At 38.9% G+C, this 15,618-nt stretch overlaps 1 protein-coding gene across 1 annotated transcript in view; it reads right to left on the reverse strand.

The window, feature by feature from the left end:
* The window catches only part of PDE11A (phosphodiesterase 11A), a 312,626-nt gene that overhangs the window by 146,501 nt on the left and 150,507 nt on the right, over positions 1–15,618 (reverse strand). The window contains exons 8-9 of the mRNA XM_037130066.2: positions 14,300–14,367; positions 13,276–13,368 (exon numbers count right to left, since the gene is read on the reverse strand). Of these exons, the coding sequence (XP_036985961.2) occupies positions 13,276–13,368; positions 14,300–14,367 (161 nt within the window). The remainder of the gene's footprint in view (positions 1–13,275; positions 13,369–14,299; positions 14,368–15,618) is intronic.

The following is a 15,618-nucleotide window of genomic DNA, read 5'->3' on the forward strand; positions in this document are numbered from 1 at the left end:
TGAAAACCCGGAGATAAGCACACGATCATTTCATGTGAGGGCTATGGCCTTTTAGAAATCTTAAGCTTTGTGTCCTTAATAAACTACAAGAAGCGCCTCATTGAAACTGGAGGAGAAAACCATACAGATGAAATAAGTGTAGATGACATTTTAAAGCAAACAAACAAAAGAATGAGATACCAAGACTCAACTCTCCCCTTTTCAGGGAGGGCTCTCCCGGATGTGTCTGTAGGCGCCCCTGTGTCCAGTGACTCTTTAGGTAACACCCTGCTTCGTTTCTTTTAGAGCACACTTGTTTACTTCTTACTGCCTGTCTTTTCTGGCTGGAATGTGAGCTCCATGAGAAGACGAATACTGTTTGTTCACTGCTCAGCCCTTAGTACCTAGAACAGCATTTACTACAACGTAGCTCAACAAATACTCTGTGATCTGACACACAGACAACATAACAACACGCAAATGGATGTGGAGTAACATCTGGAAAAGTTCAAGGGAACCCACATTACAACAGCAGAATTGGAACTGACGTTGGAGTCAGTAGAGATATAAATTTGTTAAATGCAAGCGCTCAGGATCAGCACATCAGTGGAAAAGAACAGGTAGGCCTGAAGCAGAGTGACACTTTTGGAGTCATTTGTTTTTTAACAAAAGGCCAAAGTTATCTAATGAAGAAAACAAGTTTTCAGCTCTGGCGGGCATAACTCAGTGGATTGAGCACGGGCCTGTGAACCAGAGGATTGGGGTTTGATTCCCAGTCGGGGCACATGCCTGGGTTGCGGGGGACACACGAGAGAGAACCATACATTGACATTTCTCTCCTCTCCTTCCCTTCCCCTCTAAAGATAAATAAATAAAATCTTTAAAAAAAGAAAATAAATTTTCGGGAAATGTTTACAAATAAAAAAGAAACCTGGACTGCTTCCATACACAAAAGTTACTGAGATGGATCGTAGAGTGAAATGGAGAAGCTAAAACCATGAAGCTTTAAGAGGAAAACATAGGAGACCATATTCCTGAGTTGTGGGTAGGCAAAGATTTCTTAGATCACAGAAAGCAATAACCTTAATTTTCAAAAATGATACATTAGATTTCATCAAAACTAAACACATCTTCTCATCAAAAGATACCACTTGGAAAATGAATAAGCAAAGTCCAGATTCAGATAAAATATTCACAATACGCACGCCTGACCAAACACTGGTATCCAGGATATGGAAAGAATTTCTATTTACTCAATAAGAAAAAGACAAGCAATCCAATTCAAAGTGGTGAAAAAATCTGGACAGTCACAATAGAGAATATATGAGTGGTACGTAAGTGCATGAAAAAATATCATGTTACCAGTCATCAGGGAAACGAAAATAAAAACATCAAAAAAGTATCACCAATATCTAGTGTCACCAAACACTAGAACCACTAAAAATATAAACAAGGACAGCACCACGTATTGGTGAGATCGTGAAGCAGCTAAAACTTTAATAGTTCCTTGGTAGGAAAGTGCTAGATAGTGCGACACATCGAAAAAATATACATCTGGCTGTTTCTTATAAAACTAAATGTACACTGACTGACCTTTGGACCCAGTATCCTAATACTAGATATTAGTTACAGAGAAATAAAAGCATGTGTTCAGAAATATGCTTGTAAAAATATTCATAGCAGCTTTATTCATATTCCGAAGTGGAAACAGCAATGTATTGATCAATAAGAGGATGAATAAACAAACTGTGGTAAATTTCTACAATTGAATACAACTCAGAATTTAAGAAGAAAAAAACATACAATATATAACCAACATAGATGGATCTCAAATGCATTATGCTGCTTAAAAGAAGCCTTATAAAAAGAAATATATATTGTATAATTTAATTCATGTGAAATTATAAACAAGTAAAAACTATTCTTGGACAGAACAGTGGTTGTCTCTGAGGGCGGTGGCAGAGCGGCATGAGAGAACTTTCCAAGTGATAAGATGTCAAGGTATGTTTCTTATTGAGAAATAATAAAATAGTTTTAAGCTAATGTTTTGGAGTGGTTTGGTAGGCAAGATTAGATTACAAAAAGTATACTATGTCTAAATAGGTATTAGAAATAGAATTCTATTAATATAGAAAAATATAAATAGTTTTGGAAAAATAACTGCATTGTGGAAAGTAGTGATTTACTAATGATAATGTAATTAAAATCCTATAATATGTGAAAAAACTAGCAAGGCACAGGTAAGCAAATACTTAATTTATTTTTTTATCTAGTGACAATTTAAATGATACTGGTTCATTTTTTCTTTATTAATTAGAAAAATACTGGTTAAAGAATGCTTTGGCAAAAAAATAAGCATGATAAATTACTTTCATTTCACTGGATTAAAAAATCAAACAAACATTAATTTCAAGCTAAGTTGATTTCAAGGTAAAAAGCAATCAAAAAAATTTTGAAGAGTATTTTTAAATCTGTAAAAGAAACAATTTTCAGTCATGACCCTGTTTTTGCAAATGATATGGAATGAAAAAGTATAAAGCAAGAAATATTAACAATTCAAGAAGAGAGATTGATGATAATGAACTATAACTATGTTCAAATCCCATCATGACAAAATACCATGAAATTACAAAAAAATAATACCAATGCATCCATATCAATCAGTTGTGGAAGGTAAAAAAAGAATTGGGCAGAAATTTTCACTTCCAGATAAGATGAAGAGGATCTTTAAAGACTGCCATTACTTCATGACAAGAAAAAGAGATAAAATCTAATTCATGCTTCATTTTAAAGCTGTCAACGAGCAAGTGGTGAACACGAAGAACTCCAAGTGAACTAAATTCTAGTCAAGGGAAGTCCTTTATAGACGAATAAAGGCAGTCACTGCTTCCACACCTGGGAGCAACCACTTGCAGGTGGGTGTAAGATGAGTCTGTCATCAGCAGAGTGACCACTGAAAGGAAGAAAACTGTCAAGTTTTTGATGACAGAGTGGGCTGCCATGACACAGGGGTATCTGGAAGAGCCACAGTGCCACAGTAAACCTCTCAGCTTGAAATTTCTCCTCTGTGGGAAGTTTGCCGTCAGAGTGGCGGCAAGTGCAGAGCTAGAAAATACAGCAGAAATCTTATTTTCTTACACATTAGGTAGGTGTTAGATCTCGCTGGAGTTGAATCCACAGGTGAACTGAAATGAACTTTCAAGCTGCAACTCAAATTCGTTCCAGTCACTCAGCTGGAGTCACTGGGGTTGGCTTGAAGGGCAAAGGGAGATAGTCATAACAGCTCTTGAAACCAGAAGTGAACTGAAATGAATGAAAGCTCCAGCCTCTCTCTAGCTATGCTCTACAGGTGAGTGAATTCGTATGATCAGCTCCTTCTTCTAGCTGCCTGATATTTTAAAAAATCACATATCCTTTCTATGAAAACCATGACACAACAAAAATATTATTTGACCCAAACAGTATCTAACAAAAAATTTATCTGCTTTTTTCCTTCTCCACAAGATGTTTGGTATGCAATCAATATTTATGAAAACATGCAAAAACACAGAAAAACGTGACCCTTAGTCAAGAGAAGAAATAATCAATCCTGGCAGACTCATCAATGCGCGTGATGTTAGAGTTAAAGACTAGGGACATAGAATAACTTGTGAAGAATTGTATGTTACCACTTTTGAGAAAAAGTTAGACATAACTAATAATAGTTGATAAGTGTCAGTAGAGATATAAAAGCTTATAAGAGAACCAAGTCAAAATATCTAAAACTGCTACAGATACTTTAATAGAACATAATATAACAAAACATCAGAATAAATAAACTTTATAGATGACTAGACGGAAGAAATAAATCAGAAAACTCTAAGAAAGTTCAAAAGAAAATCCCCAAATTGAAGCATAAAAAAATGAAAAAAACTAGAGTGTCAGAGATGTGTAGAGTAATACCACAATTTAATGTATGTTTAACTAGACCCAGAAAGAGAGGAGGAGAATAGGGGGAAAATAGACATTTGAAGAGATATTGGCCAAATATTTTCTGAAACTAATAGGTATCACCCCTTTAATCAAAGACAACCAGAAGAAACAGAAAGAAATATCCATCCAGGCACATCACAGTCAAAAGACTGCAAAAGACAGTGATAAATACACATTACATTTAGGGGAACAACAAGAATGATGGCAGATCTTTCATTAGTAACAGTGGAAGCCAAAAAGACAGTGCCATCTTCAAAGGACTAAATGATAAAAAAAAAAGTATCAACCCAAACAATAAGGTGGTTAGCCTAAGCAGTAAGTTACCAGTAATTTTTATTTTTTCTAAATGCTTTTTACAGCTATTATGTAATAATAATGCATAGCTTTTATAACTTAAAACATTAAAAAGCAAATAATGTCATATATATGTCAGGGTAGATATAAAAAATCTTAAGAAAAACAATTTGACTAATCTTTATCCACATTATCAGAACTATAATTGATTCGTACTGTGATTTTACTAGTCTTTGTACTCATATCCAAAGATCAACTAACACAACAAAGATTTTATGTGACAATAGCCCTTTTATAAAGAGGTTAAAAGTAAGAAACAATCATATCTGTTGGTGCCAGATCAGGAAACATCAATGGAAAAGGTGAAATTTGAGGTTTGGTAGAAGGTTCAACATGATTATTCTCTCGGGGTCTTTTTAAAAGCCACAATGTGATCATAATTTATAAACCAGCTCAACGAATGCCTGGAATTTTTACAGAGAACAGCTTCCAAAGTGTTCTTGTTTTATTTTGATTTTATTTTTAAAAGTAACTTAAGACTTGGTAGTGGCTACAATAAGGAAGTAATTCCCACATAACCATTTCAGGACAGAAAATCACTTGGGTTTCTTTTTCTCCTTTCAAAAAAAATGAAGTTTTTAGATAATTCAACATGTTTTCAGTAAAGAAAAATTTACGAGTAGGAAGAATTCCATTTCTGCTGGTGTGTTGCATTTGGCCTTGTAATTAACAATCTGTATTCTTTGTACCTACAGATAAACATGGGTTTTCTTCCAAGGGCTGATGTGTATCATTTAAACATGGTTTGACAGTAACCTGGCCTGAAAAAAATCATTTCAGTAGGTAACAGGACATTTAAAAGGGACTCCTTCCTTCTGAGTTTGCAGTTGAGACCAAGAGGTGCTACATTCCAAGAGGGAGATGCTAGGCCTGCAGGTCTTCTACACAAGACCTGGAAAGAAGGTGCCCCAAACTCATTCTGCACCTGCAAGTTAAAGTGCTTATTGCCTATCTCTGCACTGTGTAAAAAAAATTGGTGAGACTTCATGAAAGAGAGCATTTTGGGGATTTCTTAGGAATTCTTGAGGATTCCTTCCAAAGAACCACCTGTAGAACGTAATATCTGTTTCCCAGGGTGTGGTGTGGGAACTGGTACTTGATTCATGCTTAAACATCCTGAAAGTTAGTGGGTGGAAGGAGAGAGCTGCTTGGAGGAGGACCTCCATTTGTTTTATCTAATGGCTAAAGCTGTGAATTTTCCCATAAGCCCAATGGACTCATGAAAGATATCCAGGCTTAACGTGACCCTGCCCATAGAAGCAAGACCAGAGTCTATCAACAGATAAATAGATGCACAAAATGTGGTATATGCATAAATGGAACATTGTTCAACCTTAAAAAAAGAAATCCTGACACGTACGATAATATGGATGGATCCTGCAGTCACCATGCTAAGTAAAATAAGCCACAAAAGGACACATAAGTCACAAAAGGGCAAATGCCATACGATCTCACTTAGAGTGCCCCCTTCTCATTTATGGGTATGTTTCAAAAACCCATTGTGTGCCTGAAATCATGGATTGTATCAAACCCCCAAACTATGTTTTTTCCTATACATACACACACACCTATGCTGAATTTCAGTTTATAAATTAGACACAATATGATATTAATGATAACTAACAATACAATAAAACAATTATAACAAAATACTATAACAAAAGTTATGTGAATGTGGTCTCAGCAAATTGCACAAATTTCTTTTTCACGGTTTCATGTAAAATAGAAGATTTATTCTTGCTTGTAGATCTTAATAACCTTGGCATACAATTTTTTTCTTATTAAGTTGAGAACTTTGACCTTTTCACTTAAAGGAAGCACTTTACAACTTCTCACTAGCGCGTCCATATTGCCAGCATCACTATTCTTGTGCTTGGTGTCATTACTAAGTAAAATAAGAGCTCCTTAATCACAAGCACTGGAATACCTTGACAGTTGATAATCGGAGAGGCTGCTAAGTGACTAATGGGGTTGGGGGCATCTAGAGCGAGGGTACACTGGACAAAGGGATGATTTGCACCCCAGGTGACAGAGAAGCTCGGCACGAGATTTCATCATACTGCTCAGATTTAAAACTTATGAATTGTTTGTCTCTGGGAGATCTCCATTTAATATGTCAGGATGTGGTTGACCACGGGTCACTGAAACTGAAACTGAAAGGCGAAACAGCAGATAACGGGGCTGTTGGACATGAGCTAGCTCACTTGACATGAGCAGTCAAATTCATAGACATGCAGTAGAATGTTGGTTGTCATGGGTGGGGTGGAGAGAAGAATGAGTGTTAGTGCTTGACAGGCACAGAGCTTCAGCTGGGGAAGGTGAAAAAGTTCTGCAGATGGATGCTGGTGATGGTTGTGCAACAGTGTGAACGTCCTTAATGCTCCTAAATTGTACATTTAAAAATGATAAGTTTTATGTTGTGTTTATTTTGCCATAATAAAAAAAGATAAAAACAAAACAGAACCTGACCAAAAGGACTTCCTGGAAGAATAAGATGATTCCCACAGAGGAAAGTTCTTGATGGAAGCCAGGGACGGAGAAGAGACTGTCACCTGCCAGTCAGCAAAGGCAAACCCACATCAGGAACTGCTGACAAGAGCCTGGCCCGGGTTCTCGGAAGGGTTCCTGAAAGCAACTCATGGTAAAAAGCGAACGCTGGTGTCTGACACCGAGGACCCTGAAACCAGGTTCGGACAGCATCAAACATGAAGGACTCTGCCCTTTCATCCCTCCTGCCTCGTACTCCCAGCTCCCGTCTTGTGGGAGGAGGAGAAATGAGGAAGATGAAGAAGCCCACTGTGACCTTGTCCCGACCATAAGCTTCCAATTTCAGGCAATGGGGAATCTGGCAGACTATTTCACAGCTCAGTGTGTCAGAAGAGCCGTGGAATCTACCAGAGTTCATCTGAGGGTGGGGAAGAATGATTCAACAGAGCAGTTTAAAGGAAGAGGGGTGGGAAGGAATGAAGTGACGTTCTGTTGGCATCCTATGAGTCTAGCTCTTTCAAAAGATCCTTTCCTTGGAGCTTAGGAGATTCTTAATGGGAGCACCATCTCTTTCATTTCTCTCCTTCTTCCTTACTGTTAGGAAGCCAGGTTGGCCCCATGACACCATGCAAGGAAATACCCCAGGGGACATGGTAAGTGGGAAAAGGTCCCTCCACAAGTAAATAAATAAAAGCAATTTTGTAGTCATGGCCCATACAGAGCATAGGCCATGGGGGAAGGAAATACAGAGGTGGTCCTACCCGAGTCTGCGGCCAGCCGAAGTGGCCGCCAGCTTCTCCTTCACAGCCCAAGCTTTGCCTTTTCAATACTGACATGGCAGACCAAAATAATTATCTGTGGCTGCATGCATTAATTTATTTAATACACTTTTATAAAATAGCATAACATTTAAAACACCAAAAGGAATAAAAAACAGATAAGACATGGTCACTTTAATCCACATATGTTTCGGGAGAGGAAAACATACAGATTCACGATTAACTACAATATAAGGCAAAGAGAGGAATGAATGACCACCCCATTTTACAGGCTGGGATTAAAAGCTTTAGAGAGAAGACAACGTTTAAATCAAGCTTTGAATGGTGGAGTAAGTTTGAGGAGAGATGCCATAATTGAAATAGAATATCTAAAGTGGAGGGAGTGTCACAGGAAAGGCCAGGTGGCAGAGAAGCAGGTGGCTGATCTGCAGACTCAGATGTAATTGAGTTCGTAAGTAGCATAGAATACTCTGAGAAGAAAAGTGGAAGCCAGGGGTGGGAAGATAGTTTGGTAGGAGATTTCCAAGAGTTCCAAAGGCCAGAAAGCTCATAGTTGGATAGGTAATGGGGGAGTAGATTAAGGTCTATGAGTGGCTGCGTGGTGCAACGTGAATTATAGTTTAGGAAGAACAAATAGAAGGCTGTTAAAAGTGCTCAGTCACAAGGTAATGAAGCCCTTAAGTAGGGTCTCTGCTGTGGACATTGGAAAGGAGAAAATGGATGGGAGAGGACTGGGGAGAGACTAAATGGGGCTTGGCTCTTGATTGCGTATGCCTTTTCCACGCCCTCCGTTTGACCCTCACTCCTTCCCCATTCTGATCATAAAGGTGGATAAAGTGTCCCTTAACATACTGAAAATTTCCTGGAAATTTTCTCATCAGTATTAGGTAAGGTTTTATTTGCGATATATATGAAAGATACCCCAAAGGATAATTCTTGATGTTCGAAAATGAAGAAGTAATATTCTGCATCTACACTTGTATTGAATTTTCCCTGTATTCAGGACTTATAGGTAAAGTTCCCCCCTTTTATCTTTGGGCCTTACTTTCAGAAAGTGTGAACATACATTAGTATATTTCTTATTGAAGTTCTTGATTGCTCATATAAAATGGAAATGAGGATCATAAAATTTAAATTGTTAAAAATGATAGTAAAGTTCTCTCTTTGTTCCAATATTCAGCTTTAAGAGCATCTTTGCTCTCTAAGAGCCTTGGAATATTAATTTTATAAAGATATAAAAAAGGACTTTAACAAAAGAATTACATAATTAAATTATGAGAAATTAAGAAAAGCATCTGTCAAAATAATTGTGTTTATAATTCAATTGTTAAACCAACATCAGATAACGTATTAGTCACTGCACTTTTTAAATGCTAGAAGGGTAGAAAGTGTTTTGTGAGTTTACGTTTTTATTTTTCACCATTTGTGGATTAGGCTAAAACGAGCTGAAGTAGCCAGTATGGGGCAACTGGGCCGGGCTCCCCGGGGTGGCCAGTCTTCTCTGGAAGGCCAGTTGCCATTGGAGATACATAGCATCAGGAGACCTGCGTGGCAATTTTGACATGGGAAATTTTGTATTTGCATGCCCTGGACTTTCCTGCAGAAACACGTCAGATAACGTGGGCCACAGACAGCAGGCTTGCCCCAAGCGAGAGGGAGTTAGTGCGCAGTAACGCTGAGCAGTAGCGCACTGAGCAAAGCAGTTGTAGTTGCCATGCCGCTGGGATGCTCCCTGGCATAAAACGGAGTGTGTCCAGGAACTAGGAAACGGGGTCTGTTTGCAGCTCAAATTTCAAGAAGAAAATGATCTTCCATACAATAGGGGCAAAATATCACACCTCCTTCCCAGCCCCTCAATCCGCGCAGTTTTACAGCAAATCTTGGGCTGAGCAGTCTGAACTCTGCAAATAAAGAATAGCAAGTGCTCTGATGAATAGAACAGCCAACTTTTATGAGGTGCTACTGTTACTAAACACTCACTAAACACTCACCCTGCATTAGTTTATTTGACTGTTAAAACACCTTTCTTATCATAGCCATTTAAAATATTAATAAACTGGGATAGAGTGGTTAAGTAGCCTGACCAAGATCAAAGTACTAAACCAGCATCCAGTCCTAACTAGATTTATCAGACCAATATCACAGACAAGGCTTTTAAATCTTGTCCCTGCACTGTCCCTTGCTTAGTTAAAGCCCGCAGCCTCTTTCTGTTGGGGACATTGATGCTACTAAGTAAGGCCTTCAGTAAACATGTACTTCTAGTGAGCTCTGAACATTTTGGTGAACATTTGGAGATTATAAATCTTCCCAGGGAATTTATCTGGAGAATATTTACTTCCAGAGGATGCACCAATGGGAGTATTTTTATTTAATAAGCCTAGGGGGAAAGAATTTTTAAAACACAGAAGAGAATGTTGTGCTGTTTCTTTAGAGTCTCATGAGCATGCACAAAGAAATGCATTCACGTCACCTCTCCAGACCATGAAGGCTTCTTAGGGGGCTTATTGTCACTGGGGACCATTGGGGTATCATTTCCCTTCACTCTTGTTTCCAACTGGAAAAAGGACACTGCAATAAAACTATAGGAAAGAAAAAACTACACTTAGACATAGATCTCCTTGGGCAAGATCAAGTAGGATAGAAACTGAAAAAATAAGGAAAAACGAGACATACAAGAAGAAGAACCTGGCCAGACTCGAGTTGGGAATCTTCCCTTAGCCACAGTGGATAAAGGGGAGTGGGCTGTCCCAGGTCTTTGGGCAGGAGCAAAGGAGATGCTTTAAGGACAGCACTGCATGTGGCTCTGTCCCCCTTGGCTTGGGAGCTGGTGTGCACTCTCTCCCTTTTTCTCTCTCTCTCTCCCTCCCTCCCTCCCTTCATCTCTTTCTCAGCTCTGTTGTTGTTGTTGTTACTGTCTTACCTTTTAAGAGTTTGCTGGACCCTTTATACTCCTATAAAGTAGCTTAAATACCTTAGTAGGTTAGGGTAGTTATAAATACATAGATCTAAGCAACATACTTTTAATAGAAATATTTATACTAACATTACATTGTTAAGATTCACATGTAAGATTCATAAATATATAAATTTTAAATATATCTATTCAGAAGCTAATGTATGCTATAGTATCTGTATATCTCAATCCAGAGTTCGGGTTTAGTAGGTCTCCACAAGTCATTTTTTTATCTTTACAAAGTCTTGAGATAAAAAATCCTCCCAGGTATTCTTGAGCTGGGAGGATTTCTGTGCTGGAGGGGGTGGTATATGCCTGATCAATCGAGCCAAGAATTTAGTATCAGATGAGGTAGGGGTTGAGCAAAGGCGGGAGGGACAAATCCAAGATGGCAACACCAGCATTCTGACAGGGAATACCACTTTTAACACTGGTACAAAATAATGGACACAGAACATACAAGTGCACACATATAAGTCAACTTCTGAAAGGCTGGGATTGTCACAAGGCTCAGAGTTGTGCTGGACATTTGAGAGTGTCAGTAATAATTTTCATATCTAAAGAGAAAAGGTATCTGAGTTGCACAAACAGGAGGGTGTTCACTAGGAAGCCAAATGAGCGATTCAGGGGTGAGTAGACTGGGACCATACTAGTACTTTCGTGGTGAGAGGATCTGTGGCTCTTGGCTGGTGGTGGGGTGCGGGGAGAAGGAGGATTAGGAAGCGGTGCCAGTGAGGAGGCTGACTTTCGGGGTAAACGACCACTCGTGCTTCAACCCAGTTATTTTGGCCCCTTTGCAACAGGAGGAAGACCCACTGCAAGTGAGGAGTGAGAACAGGGAGAGGTGAGGGACGTGCTGTGTCCGGTGTATGTGTGTGTGAATCATACCACAGCAGTATGAGGTCGGGCTGGGTGGGTCTAGTGGAGAGTATGTCCTCCTTTCACTGTTACTAAGGAACAATGGGTGAGGCCAGTGTGCGGAGACTAAAATTTGATGACAGCGAAGGAGTCATGACTCAGTGTTTGCGGTTCCAAATCCCTGTCCTTTGTTCTTTCTCCCAATCCATGCTGATTTCACAGTAATGAATATACTACTACAAGTGATAATGTAGTATAACATAATTGCTATAATTTTATGAAGTATTAAAATCTTCTCAAGCCTCATCTTATTTAATTCTCACAACTGAGGTGGGTGACAGAGCTGAGATCTGAAAACAGTTCTGTACACAGACCTTAACCCTCTGCCAGTCATTCCTATCAGTTGCTTGCATATTTACAGTTCGCCTGTGTATTAACTTATCCTGCAGATATTGTGTGTGTTCCTTATTATAAAGATGTTACACGAAACAAAGCAGAACTAGCTCAGAGAAAGAGCAAAAAAACAAAACAAAACAAAAAACCTACCTTCATTCTTTAATTCCCTCCCTCCCTCCACCCAAAAACCAGTTAATAAAAGCGACAACTAAGAACAATCTGACAGTGTGCAGGGAGGTGGGAAGGGATAATGGAGGGGAATGGTTTCCAGGAACAACTATAAAGGACACATGGACAAAACCAAGGGCGGTGGGAGCAGGGGAGGGAGGTGGGGAGGGCTGGGGAGGGGAGAGTAGTGGAGGTTAAATGCAGACAACTGTACTTGAACAAAAATAAAATAATTCGAAAAATAAAATACAATAAACATGGTAAAAAAGAAAAGAAAATCATGATAAATACTTTTTTACTTCCTATGTCACTATTGAAAATAAAATAAAATAAAATAAAATAAAAACTCAGTAAATACTTCCTCTGTGCTCAACACACTATTAGGCACTGGGAATAAGACTGAAAAATCGATAAAAATTCCTGTGTTTCTGGAGTTCACAGTCTACATAAGAAAAAAAAGCAAAGTATATAGATAGGTAACTATGACTTTATGTTTGTAAACTTCAAGTCAGAGCACTGCGAGTGCCGTTGACTCCCTACCGGTCCTCTCGCCTGGTTTCCTCTTCCTACCAGCACCTCACTGGGTGCACAGGATGTTTGGAGGACCGGGTATGTCTTACATCATAGTGATCTATAAAGTATTATCTCAACATTGACTTTTTATCTGCCCTAATTAGAGGCATTTCATTGATACAAACAAAATCTTTGATAATAGCTTACAGAGCAGGAAAAAAAACAGGTCGTGGGTCAAAACAAGCTGGAATTCAGGGGAGATAAGAATCATTCTTTTAGAACTGAGTGGGTCTGAGAGGAGATGTGGTCGGGCCTGGGAAACAGGTCAGAGTCCTGAGGGGGTGTTTGGGGGGAGGGAGAAGGTGGGTAGTGGCAGAAGTAGCTCTCCTATCTGGGCCATATGCCCTACAAGGGAGATGTTCTCACATGGCAAGAAAAGTCATGCATTTCCAGAATATCTACAGATATTCAAAATGAGTTCATAATGCACTTAAAATTCTGAGAAATTATTTTTGAATCATCATTTTTAATAAACCAATATTTTAAAATCTATATTTAACCATACGACATATATGGATGGGCTTCAATGAATCTGTGAATTCCATGAAATTATATATAAAATTGTGTGCGTATGTGCATTCTTCTAGAGAGGGTCTCTGGCTTCCATTAAGTTCAAATTCACGATTCTAAAGTCATGATTAAGACCCAGTGACTAGAAAATTAAAAATTGAGAAAGGAAGCCCCATAACAAGAGTTTTTTCTGTCATAAAACCAGGGCTCGTCATCACACAGTCCTGACACAAACACTGCACTCACATCGAGAGCCACCGACTGCTTGGCCCAGGACTTCTTCACCTGGTCGTACATGATCGTGTTGTTGATGCCCAGGCCACAAAAGATGACAAACGCCTAAGAAAAAGAAAGCCCAATGATTAAAAATTGCAATAACTCATTGGAATAATCTCCTATAAAAGCAGGCAGTCACCAGCGATGGACCCGAAAACATAACTTTATTGTACACAGAGGTAGACCTTGGGGAGACATGCACATTAAAATCCTTACTGACTATTGTCACGTACAGCTTTGTAGCTCACATGGCATCTCAGAAAAAAATAATAATTTACTGTCATTGTGGAGAAACAACTTCATACATTTAAAAACATGCTTACAGACTGTTTAAATGTGTTCTTTTTTTAGGTTGTGGACTGATTTTAGTAATTCTCTTCCATTTAACCAAAAGCAACCTCTTTTAGTAGCGAGCCTATAAAATATTTTGGCAAAGCAACCAAATATACCCGTAGTTACATGTTAAGCGGAAGGAGGATTTGGTCTAGAATGAGTTAGTGAAGAAACCGTGAGGTATTCTCGGCTGCAGAAAACTAACCATGGGATTTGCACGTTGGTCACTACTCTAAAGTCTACAAGGAAGCCTGCTCAAGGCCTGCCTCTCCAGCTCCGGGGCAGCCTGGAGTGAAAGGGGGCTTGTAAACATCAGGCAGGGGATGACAACCCAGCTGGCAGAGCTGGCCAGGGGTCTCACCAATCTGACCACGCCCAAACAAAGACAAGATAAGACAACACTTTGGACAAGAGTGGGTAATTCAGTTCTGTAACAAAATTATGCTAAAAATAATCAATGGTCACAAAAGAATCTAAACAGTGGAAAAAATCAAATCAAATCTTACCTAAGCATCAATATATTCCTTAACATTTTCTTTAAGTTCTATCACACTGTTTAAGTATAACGATAATTAACAATTATTTATCCTTACAACTTTGGTCAAGGTGCAACCAGGAGACTACTGGTGTCTCAGCTATAACCCTTGGTCAATTTTCTCACCTCAAAAAGTCGCTGATCTGCATCATCAAAAGGTTTTCCGTCGAGTCTATTTAACACCTGAGCCACTCCTGTGGGAAGAGTTTGGGATATGTGGTCATTTTCAGCACTGGACCCTGTGTTACGACAATGTACAATAGTAGCCCCAGGGGGCTCTAGGCCTCCTTTAAGTAATCTGAGACACCAGCTAAATCTCTGGTCTCTCTAGTACCTGTGTTCTCTGTACAGCAGCCCAGAGGTGTCCTGAAATGCAGGCTACTTCGGGACTCAGCGAAGCCTGGGGTTCTACCAGGCATCAACCTGATTTCCTGAACATGGTTTTCAGGATGACTGTGCACGGTGACTCTGATAAATCTGCCGCATATACACAGACACACATACAGGGTATGGCAAAAGTAGGTTTACAGTTGTGTGTATGGAAAATAATATGATGATTATAAACTCCTGTTTCACATACTCATAACTGTAAACCTACTTTCTCCTGCCCTGTATATACAACTGAATATGTATAACTGCGTATATATACATATATAGCCACACACACATCATTTTTTATTTTTTCAGTTCCCGGAAGCAGAGGTTTGAGTGAGGCAGGACGACGCGGCAGTTGAGCACACCGGCTCTGGAGTTAGATGGTCTTATTTCAAATTTTAACCCCACCTTGAGCTAGTTACCTAAATTGTTTAGCACCAGATTTCTTCATTTGTGAAATGGAGGTTCAAATATTAATTATTTCAGGGTGTTATAAAGATTAAATGAGATAATGTTTGAATGTCTGTAAAGCATATTATTCCACATGGAGTGGACATTCAAGAAATATTAGGAATGATGATCCCGTGAACCCTCAAAGCAAGGTTAGGGCTGTGGTCTGCTACCAGTGGGGTGCACATAATCCTAACAAACTTAATTCACATGTCCTTCCTCTTTCCAAAGTTCTTTTCTAGCATAGATCAGATGTTTTGGGCATGACTATGAAAACCTACAAGTTTAACCAAAAAAACTCATCAATCTTATAAACTGCTTCCCTGTATCCCCATTTAGAGCAAACAGAAAATAGCTGCAATTCTCAAGCAGAATTTTATTTTTCAAAACACCTAATTTCCCACCCAGGAGGTAAGCCATGATACCCTAAAAGACGTATAATTAAATGTAAATCTTTTAGCATGTAACAGGCAAGCCACGGTCTTAATTTTGAAAAAATAACAGATGTTTACTTTTAACTTAAATACATTTTAAACTCTACACATGATGTAATTCAATGCTTTATACTAGGGGCTTAAATTCCCAAGTCTTAGAATATTCTTTATGTCCAATAATGTACC

The sequence above is a fragment of the Artibeus jamaicensis genome, unplaced genomic scaffold (genome assembly GCF_021234435.1).
Source record: "Artibeus jamaicensis isolate MK-2021 breed Jamaican fruit bat unplaced genomic scaffold, CSHL_Jam_final contig_391, whole genome shotgun sequence".
Lineage (NCBI taxonomy): Eukaryota > Metazoa > Chordata > Mammalia > Chiroptera > Phyllostomidae > Artibeus > Artibeus jamaicensis.